This window comes from Heptranchias perlo, chromosome 15 (assembly GCF_035084215.1).
Source record: "Heptranchias perlo isolate sHepPer1 chromosome 15, sHepPer1.hap1, whole genome shotgun sequence".
NCBI classification, from domain to species: domain Eukaryota; kingdom Metazoa; phylum Chordata; class Chondrichthyes; order Hexanchiformes; family Hexanchidae; genus Heptranchias; species Heptranchias perlo.
The window spans coordinates 24,389,191-24,413,574 of record NC_090339.1 but is presented as its reverse complement, the minus strand read 5'-3'; the positions used below and the strand labels follow the sequence as shown (position 1 = coordinate 24,413,574).

Below are 24,384 nucleotides of genomic sequence, written 5' to 3'. Positions count from 1 at the left end.
TCTCTTCCTTGCTCTTCTCCCCACCCCCTAGATAAGGTCCCACTCATCTCTTTGGCCTGCGATGGGCCATAGTCTCCTTCCACAACTCCTGGTAGGAGGCATGGATCAACATAGAATGGGAAGTGTTCTTTTACACCAAGTTTTGTTCCACGTATCCACTACTTTGTCCATCTGAGAGTCTTACAGTTCCCTAGACACACAGGGCCAGCACCAGTTTTCTCCAGTACAACCCATTTTTGACTGGCTGCTACATCACTTTGTCAGCTTCCAGTAGATGCTTCTCCATGTGCTTTGCTAAGCTTTTCATGGCCTTCAATAGCTCAGTAGGAAAAAGAAATATTTAATCTTGAATCTTTCTTGAGGTTTGTTAACTTTATACTTCTGTCACCTAGATCTGAGTTTGCAATCCAAGGCAAATACATTCTCATTATTAGTGCTTTTTTGCTATTCTCTAATAAAGTTTAGTTCTGTGCATATTTTCCTCATTTTTTCGAGCCACACGTCCCAGAATCATCCTTTCCGCTTTTCTCTGAACCCACTCTAGTGCATGGGAGTAGAAATAGCACCTCTCCACTCGCCAGCCCGTGACTTTCTGTCCATTAAAGTGAATCGGTAGAAAATCATAGGCTGGCGAGTGCAGAGATGGAACATCTACCCCATGATGTGCCACAGTTCAGCCTCAGTCTTTCATTGAGCAATGGTGGGGGAGGTGCTGGGAGGTTGAGTGCCACAAAACTGCATCAGCGTTAATGTGGAGATAAGAAGTTCTATCAGGAAGACAAGCCTTTAAAAGTTTTTTTTAAAAAGAAGTACATACTTCAAAATCAGTGCCGAGCTGGCTCGAAGGGCCGACTGGCCTACTCCTGCTCCAATTTCTTATGTTTATTTATATATATATATATATATATATATATATACACACACACACACACACACACACACACACACACACACACACACACAAATGGAAAACTTTTTGGATGGACATTGTAGGTCTTCAATTACAGAATGGTTTTTAACTCCGACTCCTTCCACCATGCTGCTTCAACTAATAATAATTCAGGTTTTCACATGGTCATGCTCAGCAACTCTTTCATTTGAGATCGCTTAAGCAGATCATCGTCACAATAGTACTCACAGTTAATAACAAAAATAATCTTTTAAAACACAGCTATAATGCAGACATAAAGTGAGTCCCAAGTGAATTTTAAAGGCATACTGATGGTGTGCTTGTCTTTTTTAATCCAAATACTTCCCAAAGGACAGTACTGTATAAATAGCTAGCAAGAGGTGGCCAAAATTGTAATGTGGAAAATAGTCCATGAGAAGTCAACAATATGGCACCTGGATTATGTTGTCAAACTCTTTTGCTTTATATCAAGGCGGTCTCTGACTGTAATGTTTAAAATGGCATTTAGCTGATCCATTGTTAAAATAATGTGGAATTTGTTTAAAATCCATCTACTTTATTGCTGAATAGAGCAATAAGTACAAATACAATAACACTTAAATGAATATTTATTGATGTCAACTGTTAGGGGCATTCCTTTGTATCAGATCCTTCTCTATAAATCACCAAAACAAGCTAACAACCCATTTTGAAAAGCATAAAGAATGATTCTCTCACCTGTTTATACTCTTCCTTTTTGTTACTCATCTATGCTTTTGGAATTTTTCCTACATTAGAAACCATAATATTGTTGTATGCCTTCTTCTTGGACTACAATTTTCTAATAATCTCCTTATTAGGATTCCATTAATGAATCTTTGCCACAAACTCTATATTCCTAGTTGCAATGTTTTCAGTTTGCATCCTTCCCATCTTGTGTTTTCCCACTGTTGGTCTGCTGTATTATTTTTTCCACTAAATTAATCTGATTATGGTTCTCCTTTTATCCCACTAAAATTTGCTCTTTTCCTGTTCAATACATTTGTTTTTGCATTCAATGTTTCTGCAGTAATTTTGCACTAATGTAGACAGCATTCATTATGCAGTGTCTAGGGTTTACTTAGATTCTTTTGTCAAGGTTATAAATACTAACATTCAGAGGCAAAGGATTCCCTATAATAGATCAATAATAGTGCAAGTGTTTTCTTTATATCTTAGGTTATAAGTGGAAACTGTAGTACTTACATTGTAGTCAGTATTCATTTCCAAGCTGTTTTGCCTGTCAAAAAATGAAATGAGAATAAATATAAATTTCTTGAAGTGTCATGGACTGAGTTATGTGATAAACTGTGTTGAATTGATACAGGAACAGTTACTGTTTAATTGCATTTTAGTATTCATTAACAAGCTGGCATCTGTGTACATAATAGCATGGTCTAGAAATCAGGCTTTGTTGTTTTCAATGCTGTCACCACTTAATAAGTAACAGAATAAAATAGGTAGATTTAGGAGTTCATTAAAGTTTATCAACAAAAATGGATATTGGCAGTCAACCCCATCAATTATTGGTGGGACCTGACAGGTTGTAGAAGTGGGAAACCACACCGAGAGATAAACAGAGGTCACTCATTGAGACATTGCATCATGAGTTACACAGAACGCACACAGGGTGAATGCACCATGAGTCACACAGGGTGAATGCACCATGAATTTCATAGAACGCACAAAGCAGGAGTGCACCATGAGTTAACACAGAGCGCACACAGGGTGAGACTGTACCATGAGTTACAGAACACTCACAGGGTGAGTGCACCGTGAGTTAACACAGAGCGCACACAGGAGGGGACTGTACCATGAGTTACACGGAGCGCACACAGGAGGAAACTGTACCACGAGTTACACAAATCAATCACAGGAGACTGTACCATGAGTTACACAGAGCAGACACAGAAGGGGACGATGCAATGAGTTACACTGATCAATCACAGGAGGAGATTGTACCATGAGTTACACAGAGCATTCACAAGAGACTGTACCGAGAGTTACACTGAGCACTCATAGGAGGAGATGACCTTATCAAATGGCAGAGCAGGCTCGAGGGGCCGAATGGCCTACTCCTGCTCTTAATTCGTATGTTCGTAACCCTGGGGACAGTGAGGAAGTGGAACACTGAATATATTCCAAAATGATTCAATGATTCACAGTGACTATGTTGCCAATCTTCTCCGCATGGAGACCTGTCCACAGTCCTCCACTAGTACTGTTCACTGGCTAGTTGCTAGGTGATTGATATCACACACCGGAGCGGAGGAGAAGTGGAGGGCTATTTCTTTGATATTTCCATTTTATCCTCTGAGAAAGTTACTAGCCTCTGCTCCCCACAGCAGCTGATTGAGATTGGCAACTCGCTACATGGGCAAAGTGAACACTAGTCAATTCCATGGCATAAAGTGTTGGATTTCCACCATTGCTAGACCACCATAGTACAATGTATCATTTGTATCACAGACATAAGGAAGCCCTTTAGTACCATAATTTAATGGCACTTTTTTTTTACTTTAAGTAGATAAATCTTGAGAAAGTCTCATATTTTGGGATGGATGCAAGCTCTGCATGTATGAAAGAGTATGAGAATAGATTAGTAGCTAACATAAAGGGAACCCAAAAATCTTTTATAAACATATAAATAGTAAAAGGGTAGTCAAAGGAAGCGTGGGACCAATTAGGGACAAAAAAGATCTTCTTGTGGAGCAGAGGCCATGGCTGAGGTACTAAATGAATACTTTGCATCTGTCTTCACTAGAGAAGATGATGCTGCCATTGTAGCAGTAAAGGAGGTAGTTGCGATATTAGATAGGATAAAAATAGATAAAAGGAGATACTTAAAAGATTGGCAGTACTCAAACTAGAAAAGTCATCTGGTCCAGATGGGACGCTGAGGTTACTGAGGGAAGTAAGGGTGGAAATTACAGAGGTTCTGGCCACAATCTTCCAATTCTCCTTAGATATGGGGATGGTGCCGGAGGACTGGAGGATTGCAAATGTTATACCCCTGTTCAAAAAAGGGGAGAGGGATAAACCCGGCAAATACAGGCCAGTCAGCCTATCGTCGGTGGTGGGGAAACTTTTAGAGACAATAAACCAGGACAAAATAAATTGGCACTTGGAAAAGTATGGGCTGAAAATGAAAGTCAGCACAGATTTGTTAAAGGAAAAACGTGTTTGACTAACTTGATTGAGTTCTTTGATGAAGTAATGGAGAAGGTTGACAAGGGTAGTTCGGTTAATGTTGTGTATATGGACTTTCAAAAGGCGGTTGATAAAGTACCACATAATAGACTTGTTAGCAAAATTCAAGGATTAAAGGGTCAGTGGCAGCACGGATACAAAATTGGCCACTGGACAGAAAGCAGAGAGTAGTGGTGAACGGTTGTTTTTCAGACTGGAGGGAAGTATACAGTGGTGTTCCCCAGAGGTCAGTAATAGGACCACTGCTCTTTTTGATATATATTAATGACCTGGACTTGGGTATATAGGGCATAATATCAAAGTCTGCAGATGACACAAAACTTGGAAATGTAGTAAGCAATGTGGAGGATAGTAATAGACTTCAGGAGGACATAGACAGACTGGTGAAATGGGCAGACACATGGCAGATGAAATTTAATGCAGAGAAGTGTCAAGTGATGCATTTTGGTAGGAAGAAGGAGAGGCAATATAAACTAAATGGTGCAATTTTGAAGGTGGTGCAGGAACAGAGAGACCTGGGGGTGCACATACACAAATCTTTGAAGGTGGCAGAACAAGTTGAGAAGGCTGTTAAAAAAGCATACGGGATCCGAGGCTTTATTAATAGAGGCATAGAGTACAAAAGCAGGGAAGTTATGCTAAACCTTTATAAAGCACTGATTAGGCCTCAGCTGGAGTATTGTGTTCAATTCTGGGCACCACACTTTAGGAAGGATGTCAAGGCCTTAGAAAGGGTGCAGATGGGATTTACTAGAATGGTGCCAGGGATGAGGGACTTCAGTTATGTGGAGAGACTGGAGAAGCTGGGGTTGTTCTCCTTAGAACAGAGAAGGTTAAGGGGAAATTTGATAGAGGTGTTCAAAATCATTAACGGTTTTGACAGAGTAAATAAGGAGAAATTGTTTCCAGTCACAGAAGGGTCGGTAACCAGAGGACACAGATTTAAGGTGATCGGAAAAAGAGCCAGAGGCGACATGAGGGAACATTTTTTTATGCAGTGAGTTGCAACGATCTGGAATGCACTGCCTGAAAGGGTGATGGAAGCAGATTTAATAGTAACTTTCAAAAGGGAATTGAATAAATACTGAAGGGAAAAAAAATTACAGAGCAATGGGAATAGAGCAGGGGAATGGGACTAATTGGATAGCTCTTTCAAAGAGCCGGTACAGCCATATGGGCCGAAAGGCCTCCTCCTGTGCTGTACCTACTATGATTTATTCGTACAAGTACATTGACCTCTATATACTGTAAAATCTGGATTTCTTTCTCTACTGGTACGACATAACACAACAAAATGCAGAATTGATTTGCAGTAGGATTTTAAATTATTGAACTGTTTTTTCTGTCAAAAAGCTTAGAATTTTCATTAGTTCCATGAACAAGTATAAAACTGCTTCAAAATGGCAGCCAAAGAACTGCCTGGGAACATGGGGAGAGGTTGAGACTATAACTGGCTAGAATGTCAACTCACAGTTACAAAACCACAGTCATGAAGTTCCATTCAAGTAGGTCTGTAAACACAGTCTTCTACCTCAATGATCTCAGCGTGCCAGTGTAAACAGCTTTATGATGGTATCATAGCAGCAATATTTGTAGATTATTTTATTTCGAATGAATAGAGTTTATCAGCATTGCACAGCCACATGCAATACAGAGCAAGAAAGTAGGCCATCATCCAATTTTCCATGATTTCATTTTCTCTCACGCCCCAATCCTTCTTCATCCTATCCTGTTTGGAGAGGTTTTGTTCATATTTTGGACTAATTTCTGATATTTCCACATTTAATATGAAGAGTTTGAAAGCAGTTTGCAAATTCTCCACCTAATCACTAAACATTTTTTTTAAATAGTCCTAAGTAATAACTGTTCATCCAAACCAGGGAACCACCCCAAAAAACTCTAAATCATCTCAAAAATAAAGCTTTACAAATAGGACACTGATGAGTGTTATTCCAGCTGTGGTGTTAAATGCTGTACAGAAGGAAGGGGGGGGGGGGAAAGAGAGAGAGAGATTATATATGTGTCCTCTGCTGTAACTCTGTATGGTCAGGGGTTTGGCCTTCCGAGCTGTCAATTACTGGGGGCTCCAGATTGGACCTGCCCTTAGAACTGGGGGCTCCTTTATTTGCCCCATAAATTAAGATTTAATGATTTTCTATAAATTAGGCATTAATAGAAGTAACACTATAAGAGAAACACAAGCTTGCTCTTTGGTCACACATACAGTACCATCAAGAACCTTCACCCCAACAACCATCCTATCCAAGGTGTTTTAACAGTGCCCACCCTCACTCTGGCAACATGTGTTTCCCACTTCTAGCACTTAAGTCAAAGTCATATACAATTATCTTTAAGTTCATTCCAATTATTATTAAACAGAATTTCTAAACTAGGTCTACAAACCTCTCGGTGACTGATGGCACTGCAAACATCCTCCACAGTTATGATATACAAATGGTACTGAAATGAGCATACGCGAGCTATGAGAGGGGCGCATTTATTCAAACCTCTACAGTAAATACTCTATGCCAGTGAAAAGTTTAAATTGTTTATTGTGCTTCATCATTCTCATTTGCTTCTTGCCAAATGTGACTGCAGTTTTACAAGAAAAAACTGCTGGAGAGCTAAAAAAAAAATGAACCTAGTATTTGCTATTCAATTGCAAAAATATGTCGGGTCAAAAAGGGATAAAACCTTCGAAATATCAGACTAAGGAAAATGGCTAGATGTAGGCTGATCAACTGCAGAGAGGAGAGAAGATGGAGTGCCACTATATAAGGAGAAGATGTGATGTGGAGATGCCGGTGATGGACTGGGGTGGACAAATGTAAGGAATCTTACAACACCAGGTTATAGTCCAACAGTTTTATTTGAAAATCACAAGCTTTCGGAGCTTACCTCCTTCACTCACCTGACGAAGGAGGTAAGCTCCGAAAGCTTGCGTTTTTCAAATAAAACTGTTGGACTATAACCTGGTGTTGTAAGATTCCTTACATTTATATAAGGAGAAGGGTGTTTAAAAAGGTATAGTCACTTTCACCATGTTGGAAAAGACCAGGTGCTTCCACAAACAGTCACTTTCCAAAAAATGACTCATTAGTGTCTGGCTCTAATCATTTGCATATTCGTATGTTTTCCGTTTCGAATAGAGTACCATTTTACATTTTATCAATGCAAGTGTGACATTAATTCTGACTTAGTTGTGTACTAAAATTAAAACATGTTTTAATCACCATCAGTGGTAGTGTCAGATTTTTGTGTCCCTGTGGAAAAAACATGATCAAGGAAATTGTTGTTAAAACAGGCGAAGAGGCTGGAGTAACGAATTACTATTGTACCCTGGCAGTGTAGTGTGCTCAGCCAACGCGAGGCCCATACCACCATTCAATATAACTGCAGATCTTGAAGTGGGATTTTCCAATGGTCACATTACTAATTTGACATGTTTTCCTTTGGTAACTCGGAGGTGGAATGCAATGGCCCCTTGAACGTTCTAAACTCCTGGTGCTCCATCTTACTACCACTAACACAAAAGTGCATCAGAAATAAATGGGGAAATATTGATTCATTCAGCAGTGCAGCACCAAATTCATTATTAGCATTCAGCAATACAAAATGGACCCGGTTGGGAGAGTGAATGCAAGTACTGAAAATAACATTTTCATTTAATTAACTCATAGAAAAAATGTGAATAATACCTTTGTTACATTTCTTGATCTATATTGGCTATTCTTGATATAAATATCTACATATAGGCACTCTCAGAATGGTTCAGCTGGTTAAGGCAATGAGTAGCTGAACCATACAGATCGGGAAGGTTCGTGATTCAGTCCTTAGTCTGCATGAGTTGGCTAATCTCAGGGGGAAGAGCACTGCAGTTGGCCTCAGCATCTTCATTTAGGAGGGCGATACTGACCAGAGTTCCAGATTTATTTCCGCAAGCCCTATTGGAATTAAATACGTGCAGACACGGGGCCTAAATTTTAACCCGGAAGAACGGGTGGGTTGGGGGCGGGGGCGGCAGTAGAAATTTTTAAAAATCTAAAAGCTGCCCCCAACCCTCCCGCTTCCGGTTTTAACAAAGGCGGGTCAAGGGGTGGGCAACCAACCCCCTCTCAGGAGGCGGGTCAGTCACTGAAAACTTTCAAGGAGGCCGTGGTCCTCCATTTTTACAGCTTTTTTATTTTTAACCACGGGGGGCCAGGATTCCCAGGCCTTCCGCTTCATGTCACATGAGAGGAGACAAAAAGGCCTGAAACAGCAGGTAAGTGCCTTTATAGCACAGCTTGTGGACCTGGAGGAGCAGGAGTGCTTCCCCCAGGCGCAACAAGCCTACCTGCAGCGAGACTGTCCACCACCCCCCCCCACACCCTCACCCACGACCTCCGACACCCCCCCCACGATCTCCAACCCCCCATCGAAGACTTATCTTCTAGCATCCACTTCCTTCCTCTTCTCCTGTCTGACTGACAGCCAGCCTGTCTTCCGTACTTCCGGGTTTCCTGTCGGGAATTCCCCCACCCCCTTCCTGCCATCTTCCCGGCTCAGTGTTAAAATTTAGGCCCAGGAGAGGAAATAATTGGGTATTTGCTGCAGTGGTCCTATGGATGAATAGTCTGCCGACATGTGAGATCAGGACTCTCATGAATAATGGGTATTTAAATAAGGTATCAGAGGGCCGTGGAACCATATGCCAAAAAGAAGTCAACATCTTCGGGAGACAAGGGAGGGAGGGGAGAAAATTGGCAGAAAAAATGAAATAGCTACAAATATGCTTATAAAAGGACAAAGAAAGAAGGTTAAAGAAAAGGGAGAAAGAGCAGGGGAAGAAACCAAAACCTGGAACACAGCTCAGAATGGTGAGGCGACTGAATTTCAGAATACACAGCAAGGAAGTAAAATTCTCCTCAACCTAATTAGGAAGACGAAACAAAGCACAGTTCACAAGTTTAACTGCTTGACTAGGATTAATAAAGTAAGCGGCATCTAGTTCTATATTTCTATTTGCAACACTAAACTAAACCAAAAGCCCAACACAGTTAAATGAACTCTAATAGATGTTGCATGTTATTATTTATAATATGGAGGTGCTTCTTAATGAGGAAAGAAATGAATGCTGTCATCATGAAATAGACAAACATACACATTATTTTATTGCTTTCTAGCCTGCAGCTGTCTCCTGCTGTTACACTGATCACACAATATGAGAGAGAGCACTGTAATAGTAGCCTAATCTGAAGGGAGAACTAGACCTGAAGTTATTTTGGATTTTCCCATTGTTAGTCCACAAAGAGGTTCTTCAAATATAAATATAGGTTAATACTTTCCTACGGAAGTTTTGTTCAAACCATATAGGTGTAGGTGTATATAGGTGTAGGGTCTTCATGTGAACACACCTCATGTGGGCAATGGAGTCCCTTTATTCAATTGATCATATTAAGGGCATATTGTGTGACCTACAAGAATTGATACCCAAGTAAATGCTCCTAATAAAAGGGGATCTTTTATGTAAAAGGAATAGTGTGCACTTACATTGACAGAAGTCTTAATTCCCTCCCTTTCCCAGGCTTTCTATATTATCTCTTTTATGGAGCAAATGTGCTAGAGTGATACAGGGTAAAGATTCCCCCTCCCACAGTACATCTGATCCACGGCACTGACGACAATGAGACAACTATATTGATGATCCATTTTCGTCCACACTCCCTACTCAGTGATTATGCTAATTGCAATCATTGTGATCCCCTTGTTACCAATGCTATAATAATGGACAGCCAGCCAGCCAATTTTTATCTCCCTTCCACCCATTTTTATGGTGTGAACGGGGCAGTAACTTATCACCAGAGGCCCACCTGTTGCTAGTTTAGAGTGAGCCTCAATTTATGCAGCCAGTCCTAATGTCAGAAACGGGTGGGAGCCAAAATAATTATATTTGAACAAAAGCAAAATACTGCGGATGCTAGAAATCTGAAATAAAAACTGAAAATGCTGGGAAACACTCAGCAGGTCAGGCAGCATCTGTGGAGAGACAAACAAACAGAGTTAACGTTTCAGGTCGATGACGTTTCATAAGAATTATTTGATGAAAGATCATTGCCCTGAAACGTTAATTCTTGTTCTCTTGCCACAGATGCCAGCTGCCCTGCTGAGTGTTTTACAGCATTTTCTAATTATATTTAAATTTGGGCCCATGGCACGGTTAAGATCTGAACGCCATGTGTGTCGGATTCAGCATTGCCACTGCTGCCTCCTAAATCCTCCCACAAATTATGGCATTACAGGGTGGCTAACAGCCAGTGCCAGTGGTATTTAAAGGGGCAATCACCTGCTCAAATTACATGTTTGGCAGACATCTTGTTTGTATTTCTCAGTTGGTTTTGGGTGCAGAGTTGTCCTGTAGTGGCTGGACAACTTTCAAGAAGCTCAAGGGGATACTGGCGATGGTGCCTTTCTGAAAATGGGAATCCTTTTGGCCATTCCATTCTAGCGAGAAGAAGAGGAGCAGCAACAACAACAACAGATAGAAGGAGCACATGGAGCTGCTGCTGCAGGGAGACCACAGAGGAGGAGTGCTCGCTGAAATTCCTACCCTCCCAATAGAGTGTATGGGCCCAGAGTTACAGACCTGCACTTCTCAGAAGAGCAGTATAGAAGGAAGCTGCCCTTCTCCAAAGAGGCTATCATAGACCTGTGTCACCTTTTGCAACAAGATCTGCAATCCAATGTCACAGCTGGCATTGCACTGACTGTCAAGTCAAGACTACGACAACCCTCATCTTCTTTGCCTCCGGCTCCTTCCAGGCTGAAACAGGGGATATCAGCAACAGTCAGCCAGGCCGCAGTTCATACGGCATCAAACAAGAAATTAGAGACGCATGTAACAAGGATACTGCAGTAATCATGGGTGACTTTAATCTACATATAGATTGGCCAAACCAAATTAGCAATAATACTGTGGAGGATGAATTCCTGGAGTGTGTACGAGATGGTTTTTTGGACCAGTACGTTGAGGAGCCAACTAGGGAACAGGCTTTCCTAGATTTGATATTGTGCAATGAGAAGGGGTTAATTACTAATCTTCACAGCAGACCCTTGCACTTAGCAGAGAATGGAAGTATTCATCCCATCAGTGTAAACTGGAAGCAAAACAAGGCTCCAAAAAGAGAATGGACAAGGTGCTAAGCCACTGCTCCAAACCACCCAGTTCTTCCAGAGAATTTCTTCATATGAGAGTCAAGCTAGAGCAGCAGTCTAACAACCCCAAGGCCCCTTGAGAGACATGGGATTGGGGGCAATACATTGGCATGGGTTGAAAATTGGTTAACAGACAGGAAACAGAGAGTAGGAATAAATGGGTCTTTTTTGGGGTGGCAGGCAGTGACTCGTGGGGTACCGCAGGGATCAGTGCTTAGGCCCCAGCTATTCACAATATATATCATTGATTTGGATGAGGGAACCAAATGTAATATTTCTAAGTTTGCTGATGACACAAAACTAGGTGGGATTGTGAGTTGTGAGGAGGATGCAAAGAGGCTTCACGGTGATTTAGACAAGTTGAATGAGTGGGCAAATACATGGCAGATGCAGTATAACGTGGATAAATGTGAAGTTATCCATTTCGGAAGGAAAAACAGAAAGGCAAAGTATTATTTAAATAGTGATAGATTGGGAAATGTTGATGTACAAAGGGACCTGGGTGTCCTTGTACACCAGTCACTGAAAGCAAACATGCAGGTGCAGCAAGCAGTTAGGAAGACAAATGGTATGTTGGCCTTCATTGCAAGAGGATTTGAGTACAGGAGCAAGGATGTCTTACTGCAGTTACACAGGGCCTTGGTGAGACCACACCTGGAGTATTGTGTGCAGTTTTGGTCTCCTTACCTAAGAAAGGATATACTTGCCATAGAGGGAGTGCATCAAAGGTTCACCAGACTGATTCCTGGGATGGCAGGACTGTCGTATGAGGAGAGATTGGGTTGACTAAGCCTGTATTCACTCGTGTTTAGAAGAATGAGAGGGGATCTCATTGAAACATATAAAATTCTGACAGGGCTAGACAGACTGGATGTTTCCCCTGGCTGGGGGGGTCTAGAACGAGAGGTCACAGTCCTAAGATACGGGGTAGGACATTTAGGACTGAGATGAGGAGAAATTTCTTCACACAGAGGGTGGTGAACCTATAGAATTCTCTACCAGGGCCCTGGTACTCCAATGTAGTACTGAAGGAGTATTGTATTGTTGGAAGTGCCATCCTTCAGATTAGATGTTAAACAAAGGCAAGGATGTAGGCAGCAAATATAAAATTATAAACTCCTTCCAAGCGGTTGGGTGCCTCTGGCTGATGCAGGGGGACAGCACGATGCATAGTCTGCCCATACCTGCCCCCTTCAGCAGGCTTTTTTTGCTGAGTATCAAAATCAGTGGTTGATCGTGTCAGCACTGCCCTGAAAAAAATTACACCAAGGTCTTATTCCAATGGCTCAGGTGGTTGTTAAAGGTCCCGCAGCACTATTTCAAGAACCTGTGACTTGGCCAACATTGCTCCACAAAAAGCAGAGATACGTAGGGGTAAATTTTAACGTTGAGCCGGGAAGAGAGTGGGGGGTGGGGGGGATTTCCGGATGGGAAACCCGGAAGTATGGGTTTCTCAGACATCCTTACGATTTTGACATAAGGATGTCTTTCAGTTTTTTCAGTAGATTTCCCGCCTGACAAACAGATAGACCAGCTGGCTATCAGTTGAACAGGAAAGCAGCCAGGGAGCAGATGCCTTAGATCCGGGGAGGTGAGGGGAGGGGTGGGGGGGGGTGTCAGAGCTCATGGAGTAGGGGGGGGGGGGGCCGTGGGAGCTCGAATCCATCCAGCTGGATTATTAAATTCAATTTAAATTTTCATTAAGAGAAATTTCTTTACTCAGAGGGTTGTTGGAGCAAGAGATGCTTTACTACAGGGAATGGTTGAGGCAGAGACCATTGCTTCTTTTAAGGGAAGATTGGGTAAATATTTGAAGCAGAGAAAAAACAGGATTATGGGGACAGTGTAAGGCAGTAGACTAGCATTGGATTGCTCGAGGCCTCATGGCTTCCTTCTATGCTGTAAACTTCCATTTCACAGATTTGATCAAAATTCATTCTGGGCTATCTCTGTCTGTTGTCCGGCACATAGGCCGGAGTTTAGCTACGAGGAAGGAGGATGAATTCCGTAGGATAGACAGTGAAAGAACTCATACTTTTAAGTGATCTCGTCCAAAATAATTTTATACCTTAAAGCACTTACTTAAAGCCATAGGACCAGATGCAAGGATTTGCCAATTTAAATTCTGCTGCATTTTAAATGATCTCACTGTCTAAAAGTTAAAAGTGTGTCTACTATGCTCCTCTTACATTGCCTTATTTAGACCAGGTGAGCAGGGCAGACATCTGAAAGCAAGCACTTTGAGACTGTTTGTGGGCTTTGTGATGTGGAGGCATACACCTGAATGGAAAGGTGTGGCTGGCAGGTTTAGTGACATGGGGCTGGTGCAAATCTGGCAATCCCTACAATAACTGTCACCTCAGATTCAAAATAAATCTTAAGTCTCTTACAGGGTTTCTGTCGAGCTTTCATGGTGCAGTCTGATATTTAACAATCACTCTTATTTACTTTTTAAAAAACAAAATCCAAAATCCTTCAGCTGAAATTCGATGATTCAGAATTGCTAAACGGAAGTTTACACTTACTTTCCCTTGATTTTCTGCATGTTTACTAACAGGAAGTTATGGAGTTCAGTGGTCTTGGACGTCAGCTCAGCCAGCAGCTCACCAAAGTATCGGGGATCCAATTTCTCAGTGTTACCGCTCTCATAATCCATGGCACTCTTGATCTGGTATCAGAAAATTATCATTACACAGCTAGACAGGCTGAAATGTCATTCACAATAATAATTATTAAGTGCAGCATGGAAGATAATTTGGAAGAGAATTTAAACAAGATGCTTTTGACAATAACCTAACAGAGATAGCCACATGAACAGGACAAATACGCTCAGCTGGACTTAATGTAACCATGGAGGGCAACTCCCATGACACAAACTCATATTACAAGCCTTATGAATGATTCGTTTGTTGATTTAACCTAATTTCTAGTTTCAAAGAAACTTAAGGTTTCAGATTCCTCAGTCTGTGACAGCAACATCACAAAGCATTTGCAATATTCAGTTGGATGGAAGGGACAACATCATACACAGTTCTCCAATGATCCAGAGGATTGTACCATGTTGAAGGTTTAATGGCCTATTTCAGAATAAGCCACTACCTTCTGATTAAATAAGCCATGGTTTATTTCAGGAAAGTGGCCAAGACTTTCAGTTTACGTGTATGCACTCGATGACGGGCAATATTTTATTTCAGAATTTTTGCGTACTGCTAGCTTACTCAGCACTTATAGACAGAAACTGAACATAAAGGAAAGTCATGATGTGGAGATGCCGGTGATGGACTGGGGTTGACAATTGTAAACAATTTTACAACACCAAGTTATAGTCCAGCAATTTTATTTTAAATTTACAAGCTTTCGGAGACTTCCTCCTTCCTCAGGTAAATGTTTCAGGAGCTCCTTGAAGCCTACGCATTTATACATATAGAACAATACATGGTGTTTACAGACTGCCCCTGCAACTGCCCGTTGCCAAGGCAATCACCGTGTTCAGACAGAGAGGTGTCAGAGAGGTCTGCTCAGACGAGGAGGAACGCGATGGACACCTACAGACGCTGAAAGACGCCCTAGTAAGAACGGGATATGACGCTCGACTCATCGATCGACAGTTCCGACGGGCCACAGCAAAAAATCGCATAGACCTCCTCAGGAGACTAACACGGGACGCAACCAACAGAGTACCCTTTGTCGTCCAGTACTTCCCTGGAGCGGAGAAACTACGCCATGTTCTCCGCAGCCTTCAACATGTCATCAATGAGGACAAACACCTCGCTATGGCCATCCCCACACCTCCACTACTCGCCTTTAAACAGCCACCCAACCTCAAACAGACCATCGTTCGCAGCAAATTACCCAGCTTTCAGGAGAACAGCGTCCACGACACCACACAACCCTGCCACGGTAACCTCTGCAAGACATGCCAGATCATCGACACAGATACCACCATCACACGAGAGGACACCACCCACCAGGTGCATGGTTCATACTCCTGTGACTCGGCCAACGTTGTCTACCTCATACGTTGCAGGAAAGGATGCCCCAGAGCATGGTACATTGGCGAGACCATGCAGACGCTGCGACAACGGATGAACGGACACCGCGCAACAATCGCCAGACAGGAGGGTTCCCTCCCAGTCGGGGAACACTTCAGCAGTCATGGACATTCATCCACCGACCTTCGGGTAAGCGTACTCCAAGGCGGCCTTCGAGACACACGACAACGCAAAATCGTCGAGCAGAAATTGATAGCCAAGTTCCGCACCCATGAGGACGGCCTCAACCGGGATCTTGGGTTCATGTCACGCTACACGTTACCCCACCAGCGAACAAATGTTATCTGTCTTTAATATAATGGGTCATTTGCTGGCTCTCTCTGCCTTCCGGATGTTTCTGCCTCTCTCTGTTTTTTTTCTCTGTTTTTTTTCCCTGTTTGTTTTTTTGTTGAATGTGTATTCGGGGGTTCTGCAGGTGACACCTCTCTGTCTGAACACGGTGATTGCCTTGGCAACGGGCAGTTGCAGGGGCAGTCTGTAAACACCATGTATTGTTCTATATGTATAAATGCGTAGGCTTCAAGGAGCTCCTGAAACATTTACCTGAGGAAGGAGGAAGTCTCCGAAAGCTTGTAAATTTAAAATAAAATTGCTGGACTATAACTTGGTGTTGTAAAATTGTTTACAATAAAGGAAAGTGGCATCTGATTTCCCTTCCACCTATGTGGGGCAAAAGTCTGGACTCTGCTTACTGCCAAAATTAGCAACTTGCCATGTGGGGAGAAATTAAGGGTGTAAACTGACTTTTCAAATAGGGTTGCGACCTTTTGCCAAGTCCAAAATCTAATTTAGGCAAATTCTGAGACAGCAGCCTCTCCTGTAATGATGAACTTCAAAGAGGACACCACATACAACATAAAATGCAACAAATCTTGTAAATTTCAAATCTGTGAATGTAAATCACAGGCCACGCCACCCCGGGCTGTTAGAGGAGTTTGGCAGGAACTCAATGATTTCCTGGGCGATGACACAATTCTAAACAACAAATATTGAAATTTTGTATAAATGGGGAAAAAGGACCTCTTTTTAAGAAGTGGACTTTGGAGCCTGGATTTTCTGATCAGTGTTATTTTAACACCGACAGTAACCCATTTAATTTAATGGATGGACAATTATGGGCTGTGGGCCAACAATATCCTGTCCCAGCATTGCTGCTTAACAGCAGTGCCTGATTACTGAATCAGCCTTAATGTTTCTATTCTTCATACTTTGATCCCTAGTGACTCAATTATGAAAGTCCCTGTTATTTCACCCATGGTAATTGGAAAATTCTCTTTTTCCTCTTATTTAAGTCATCAGAGGGGAAGGGGGGGGATGGAGAGGAGAGTTCTGGGCGGCAGTGACCCGAACTATTCTTGTGGGGTCCAGAGGAGAACTCCTGCATCTCCTGGCCCCACAACAATAAGTGTTTTTTTAAAAACTTACCTTGGAGAGCCTTCACTTCAGGCCTGACAGCTTTTCCTGAGTGGAGTGTCCACCCAGTAGGCTGTGAAAATGGCTTTTGAGTCTGATCTACATAACACGACCCCAATTAGCATAAATTCTTGAGGCTTCTGCCTGAGTCAGGCGGGCGTGCCTCAGTCCCCCAGCTCTAAAATAGCTGCGGGGTGGAAAAAGACCCGTAAGTGGACCGGTTTGATTTTAACTCCTGTATCATCTGGTTTCCGCCAGGCGGAGGGAGTTAAAATCCCCACTTTTTTTATTTGCCAAATGAAGTAAACATCTGTATGTAGCATAATCACGATGAAAATGACACTGATATTCTAGCTCTTGCTCAAGTTTGCCTCTTTACGAAGACAGTGTCCCTTTAAACTGGGAAGAGGGCATTAAAACAAGTTAGAGTCTTGGATCGCAGAGCTGCCATGCTACAGGAAAGTAGCCTGTACTTTCTAGCCCAGAAGCATCCAGACTGGCGTCCAAGGCAGCAAAGAATGTCAATTATGTTACCTAATATGCAGTTGCTCACTAATGGATCCTGTAGTTAAGTCAGTGAAAACTGATAATTTGAAATAACGTCTGCAAGAAAGTGTGAAATTACAATAAATGTGATTATCTCATGCATTTTTAAACTGTGCTTCTTTACTATGATGCAGGAGATTACACAGTGAAATTACTCCTTCTCACACTTGTCTTTATCTTTAAAAATGTGTACACAAAATCAATGCATGCACAAGCATGTTAAAACCACTGAATGGGAGGATGGCACCATTGGGTAAAGGCGCTATTTCAGCAGGGCGGGAAGCAGTCAAGCTTGTCAGTGTCATATTTTTCACCATTGCATTTTCTTCCTTCCTATTGGTAAAATCAGCCCTAGTATAAAAGGGTTGGCTGGCTTCACCATCGCATCATGGTGCCTCAATGCTGAAAGCAGCATTCAATGGACGAGTGTTACCAATCAGGAAGATTTAAAGTTTGTTTCCGGCTCCCAGTTTGATGGGCCTGGCTTGTTTCAATTCCAGTTTAAGCAAGCACTAACTCATTAATCCCAACTATCATAGTTACCCACCTTATACGACTCACAAATAAGGTTGAAATATAAGAGAAAATACATTAACATAACTGTCTGGAGCCATCGTCGGAATTGAATACTAGGTTTTACCCTGGATTACTTCACACGTTAAAGCTAGCTGGTAGTAAGTTGAGCATGGGCCTTGGTATTCTACTCTAAGTGACTGCATGTCTGGATACATTGACCAAAATTAGTTTAAAATCCTTCAGTTGGTGTTCTGTGCAACCAGATTGGTAACATTCCAATTGAAACATTTCTAAAAGGTCAAAACAAGCTTACATGCAGTTTTAAAAAAATTAGGAGTGTACAGGGCCAACATTTTCTACTTTGGTAGTTTGTTTTGAGAAGCCTAGGTGAAGGGTTAAGACCCATTGCATAGGACATCAACAAGGTTGAAAAAAGGAGAGAAAAAGAGGCAAAATCAAGATTAGGCAGTACCAAGCTTGAGTTTTAAAAGCCTTTGGGTTTAGATATATAAATGCAAGTTGTTGTTTTTGTTGATTGTATGAGGACGAGAAGACTAAGGTAAGTAAGAAGTTCACTAATTTTGAGGTCCTGGGAAAGAATGAAATAGATGGTACAATGAGTCGTGATTTCAGCATAGTGAAGATAAAGAGCATGTAAGATGGTCTATGTGGTGCTTAATAGGAAGGAGAGAGGGACGTTCAGAAGATCAATGACCGTAGTCATAAAATCAAGACAAGAAAAAGAGAGAGACACACACACACACACACACACACACACACAGAAAAATAGAATGAAAAAGATCGAAGACTGAAGTGAGAAAGGGAACAACTAGCCGATGATAAGATCTTAGTCTATTCTGACCAATAGGTATGTCTGAGCAGACTCCCAGATGTGGGAGTAATATTCAATTCTTGGACAGACTTAGGCCCTAAAGGAGTTTTTAAAGGCATCTTTAGTAAAGGAGGAGATACGAACTTCCATTTGAGCTCAGAGACCAAGTATGAGCTCATCAGAAATAAGCAATAGCTGTTGGTTGGACTTAAGATTTGAGGAATTGGAAATAAACAGAATTTCAGGGCCCTACTGAAGAACATGGATTATCGAACCATTGCACTGCAAGAGGAATGAAGGTTTTGTGCACTAAGGGCATACTCTATCTCTAACCTCCCTTTCCATCCCAAGATCCTTGAATGTGTCATAACTTCCTGATCCGCATCCACCTCTCCCTATTTGAATTGTTCCAGTCAGGTGTCCACCCCTTTCATACAACCAAAACCATTCTGGCCAAAGTCACCAATAATATCCTCTATGTCTGTGACATTGTCCTGTGTTGTGCTCCTCGATAGCTCCTTGGCATTCAACAGTCAACTTCTTCTCCACCACCTTCCCTGACTCTGGCCTTCTGTGCACAACCACCCCCTCCCACCCCATGCCATTCCACCTTTGGTGGCAAAGTCTTTAGACATCTCAGCCTTTCTGGAACTCTTTTTCTAAACCCTTCTGCTGTTTTAATTCTGTTCATCTTTTAAAAGCTTCCTGAAAACCCATTTCTCCCACCAAACATTTGATTGCCTCTCAACTCTTCTATAAAAGTTTGTATCCATTTCTCTCTTATTATAAATGCAGTATAAGATGTTTTTCTCCATTAAAAGGCACCAGATAAATGCAATCAGAAGGAAGTTGCTGAATGTGGAATTGAACCATCAGAAAGAGAATGGATAAGGGTGGAAGATGAATGGAAATGTAACAGAAAGTGTCCCAGAGAATTCCTAAATTAATGCAGTTTAAACTATTGACTACATCACAGTTAGAAAATTTTAACAGCTCTAAACAAAGCCTTGCTAAAAGATTAGATAAGGATTATTTGTTCAGAATTTCATAGTGCCAGACCCCATCAAATGCTTTGGAGATGTTCAGAAGTGATGGCAGATCATCAAAGCGATGACAATCACCAAAACATTCAAGATCAGGCAGATGTCTGACACACACGGACACCTATCTCTACGCTTAACAATCTCCAAACTAAGAAAAATCCACACAGGTAGAGATCCTGTTGGCCCGATAAGGGGTGCATACTCTCCCTGCAGGAACACACATCGCTTACCCAAGTCCAGAGAGCTTAAATGTAGGTTAGCAAGTACCAAGGCTTGGGGAACCCCCCCCCCCGCCCCCCGCCAAAGTGTGTGCAAAGTTTAACCAGCTATTGCCAGGTAGCCTTGCAACACTGTGCTTTCGATTGCTTTTCCAGTGAAAACTCCCCCACCTGTTAGAGGAGTAACTTGTAAGCTTATCTATTTCTCCAGGTGCCATTAACAAGCCAGGCTGGCTGGTTAATCATTAACAGTGCCACGGAGTACTGATTGATTCGGTTCCAGTCTTTCGTCAGTAGGTGTAACATTTTGGTGCCAACTTAGCTCCAAAGAAACCCCACGGGGAGACACTAGTTTGTCATTAGAAATGCTTAATATAGCCGAGATAATCAATGGAACGGCCAGGTCAAAACTTAAACTAGTCACCACAAATTAGGCTAAAACTAACACGGTGATTTCTTCCAGCGGGGATAATGGGATATTGATCGGGGATCGGGAGCAATTTCTCTTCCCCCACCCCCCCCCCCCCCCGCACCATGCTAACTCAAGGCACTGAAAATGGCAGAACTCAAGAAATTTAGCAATTAGCAACAAAGCAGTGTTATATTTTATATTAGCTGTGACTCCTATAAACTTGAATAGCATTCCAGCACACTTAAATAAGGAAATGCAGAGTAAATGGACTTGTCACCTAATCACAGGCAATCAAAATAAAGCGTTTTTTTTTAAATAAAAAAGTTATGGTTAAAACATTTTCAACATGCCTTGTTCTCGCATTTTAGCTGTCTATTGCAAACAGGTTCTGACCTGTTAATCAAGATTCCAGCTAAACAATACGCTAATTCAGCTATAAAAAGCATTGCCTTTGAATTACTGCAAAATGCTACAACTTTTAATAGGTAGTGTTGACAAACAGTGCTGTATAAGATTCTGGTAAATCTGTACAATTTAGCAGAAGCAACAAGATTCATGGGCAAAATAGATGGGGCTAAAATCATACCCCCAGTAAAACTGCAAAACTAGACAAAGGATACATTCTCTTATTTCAAAGTCACTTCATTCAAATTATCTGATAATTCAAACTTTTTAATGCAAAAACAACATTGCTTCCCAAATTGCCCTATATTTTCCTAGTTAATTATGAAGAATGATATAAAATCAAGGTATTTTATAAAAATAAGAATGTACAAATGTGGCCTACAATGGTAGGTTCATTTACTATCAACACATTTTGTCTCATCCTGATGAACCAACCATCTACAAGATAGACAGTTAAGAGAACATTTCCAAAGCCTCTAATGGAGTCTGGCACTATGAAATTCTGAACAAATAACCCTTATGTACTCTTTCAGCAAAGCTTTGTTCCAAGCTGTTAAATTATTCCATCTGTGCTGTAGTTAATAATTTAAACTGCATCAATTTAGGAATTCTCTAGGACTCTTGATGAAGTAATAGAGAGGGTTATGAGGGTAGTGCAGTTGATGTTGCATATATGGACTTTCAAAAGGCATTTGATAAAGTACCACATAATAGACTCGATAGCAAAATTGAAGCCCATGGGATTAAAGGGGCAGTGGCTGTGTGGATACGAAATTGGCTAAGGGACAGAAAGCAGAGAGTTGTGGCGAACGGTTGTTTTTCAGACTGGAGGGAAGTGTGCAGTGGTGTGCCCCAGAGGTCAGTGTTGGAATCACTGCTCTTTTTGATATATATTATTAACCTGGACTTGGGTACACAGGGCATAATTTCAAAGTTTGCAGATGACACGAAACTCAAATGTAATAAACAGTGAGGAGGATAGTAACAGACTTCAGGAGGACATAGACAGACTGGTGAAATGGGCAGACACATGGCAGAGGGGGGAGGGGGGAGGGGGAGGGGAGGAGGAAGGAGAAGAAAATAAATATGTTTTTATTTTTTTCCTAACCAAAGCAGGCTTGCATTCTTCACAGGAGGAAATTTTTTTTGTTAAATCCAAGAATTGGAGAGTAATGCAAGCTCTGGAATGATGAAATAATCATAAATATAAACTCTTGCCAATAGCAAGTGCCACTTAAAGGCACACATTAGACTAACAGTGTAAAAGGCAATAACTGTAGCATTGATTTTATTACTTAACTCTTGAAATCTAGTTTTTACATAATGGCTCTGAGCTGCTATTGGTATTTATTAATGAAATGTCAACATTCTGCTCACATACATCGAGTTAAATACTCAGAACTTGGGCTTTCAAACTCAAAGGAATTTTCAGTTGCTTATAGGATACAGTAAGTTCTCACTAACACAACTATCACAACAGATTGGGGAATACACAATGTCTGGTGAACATTCCTTTATAATAAGCATTCTGTAAGAAATAGACACAATAGTTACATCATGCAAGAAGATCAAAAAGATTTTGTGTGTGATGCAACAGGATGTCTTGCTTCATCTCATGTACTCTAGCCTTTAAAAAGTTTACCTGGCTTTGTTTTACATCAAAATCTTTCATTCAAAGCAGATTCGATCAAGTTAACCATTTAATAAAGACCACAAAAAAAGAATTTTTCTGTACACATGAACTCTTCCTGGACCAAGTACAAGGCCACAACAGAAGTATTTGTTCCTTGTAAAGGTGTTCACAGCACTAAAATGTTACAAATCATAAATGTCTCAACAGGCCAATTGCCAGCAGCTAGAAAACTTTAATGAAAACCACACCTCCTAAATTACATCATTTTGGGCTAATTAAACCAGAACACTCTTTTGCAACTTAACTTTGTTATTTACAGCTTCGCATGGAAAAAATATGTATAATTTCACATGTCATTAACTCATTCATCAAGTCATTTTTTTTAAATTAAGCTATTTGTAATTGAATTTGCCATTTGTTAAAATGTAATTTTTAAGATTAAACAGAAAGAAGTTCAGTGTTTTTTTTAAAGCAAAGAACACCAGCTATAGTTGAACAGACGAAGCATTTAAAACATTAACATGTTTGTTTTTGCTGAAGAATGACGATGTGGCACATAAAGGCAGCTTCATGGTTTCTCTCAGAGTTACAGACATAGGGGGTAATTTTCAACCTCACCGCCCACAATCTCTTTACACCATGGCAACTGATCATAAACTGGAAATTTGTCACCAGCCTAAAGCATTCCAAGAACCACCTTTCCCCCCACCCAAAGAAAATTAGGAATTAATCTGAATTGTCATCTCTCAGAGAAAAACAGGGCTGAAAGAATTCAAGAGTTCTTGCACTCTGCAAAACTAAGAGGACGAACTGAATACAGATCTTGGTAGCTCAGCAAACAAGCCACCCAGCAATATTCTCCATATAATGTAGAAGGAATGAATATAACAGATAAACAAAACAAAATAAAAGACCCTTTATATTTGGGGTCTTTTCTAAACTTTGGCCCATGTATCTTGCCATGGTTGGAATCTGCTTTTTACAGCTTCTCCAGCAAATCCACTTAAGACAGAAAATCATGAATAATTTGCACATGTACCATCCAAAACTGCTTACTTTCTGTAAACTGAATGTTATTGTCCCCAAGATTCAGTTTTGCTCTCTCCTCCCATTGAAGAAATTGACTCCTAACTATGTATGGTTCCAGAGACATCACACATTCACTTGTACCTTGCCCAAATAGTCATGATTCACACGAGAGCCTTGACAGTGAATCTCAACTGAGCTCAATTCTGTCCTCACCTGATGTCTATATGTGTGCACCTCCAGGAGGAGTCACAGGATAGCAATTAGGGGCAGGAAATCCTGGTCATTTTCCCCTCCCTAATCTGTGGACACTTAGACCAGTCATAGCATCCCTACTACTGCCCTTGTCAAGATCAGCCAACTTAGTACAGGTTGGGAACCTTCCTTGTCCTTAAGCCATCAGGGAACAGAATATAATTTCTGAACTAAATCCAATACGTTAATTCACACTGCATTGTTATTCTAAAGATATGTGATCAGATACTAATGTCTCACAAATGGTCAAAAAAAAAAATCACATAGCATGAGATTGATAGAGTTTGAATGATGCATAATGAGTAATTAGCTGAAAAGCCAACTTGGCTTGAATTCGACTAGAAAGCTTAGCTTAGTCACATCCAACCTTCAATTACTTTGGGTGGATTTGCTGAAAGTTGATGATCGATTCTATTAGAGCAATTACAATTATGCTCATTTTAGTGAGTGTTTGCAAGATTGTATGCAGTATAGGGCGTGGAATAGGCATCTGAATGAAGGGCTCAAATTGCTGTGTAGATAAATCTGCAAAACAATAAATTATGTGAAATCATTTTTTTTTGCAGCATTTGTAATTACTTCAGCAGTGGTATAGTCGTTATCTGCAACTGCTGGGAAAATTAGGTCATGACATCACCATCTTAACTATAGCTACAATAGCTGATCTAAGCTACATTTTGACAACTGAAGTCACACTACCC

At 41.2% G+C, this 24,384-nt stretch overlaps 1 protein-coding gene across 3 annotated transcripts in view; it reads right to left on the bottom strand.

Annotated features, from left to right (window-relative positions):
- The window catches only part of pof1b (POF1B actin binding protein), a 95,221-nt gene that overhangs the window by 29,824 nt on the left and 41,013 nt on the right, over window positions 1-24,384 (bottom strand). For all 3 annotated transcript variants that reach the window (XM_067996901.1, XM_067996900.1, XM_067996902.1), the window contains 2 exons: window positions 13,858-14,000; window positions 2,135-2,168 (listed from right to left, as the gene is read on the bottom strand). In XM_067996901.1, coding sequence (XP_067853002.1) covers window positions 2,135-2,168; window positions 13,858-14,000 — 177 coding nt within the window. The remainder of the gene's footprint in view (window positions 1-2,134; window positions 2,169-13,857; window positions 14,001-24,384) is intronic.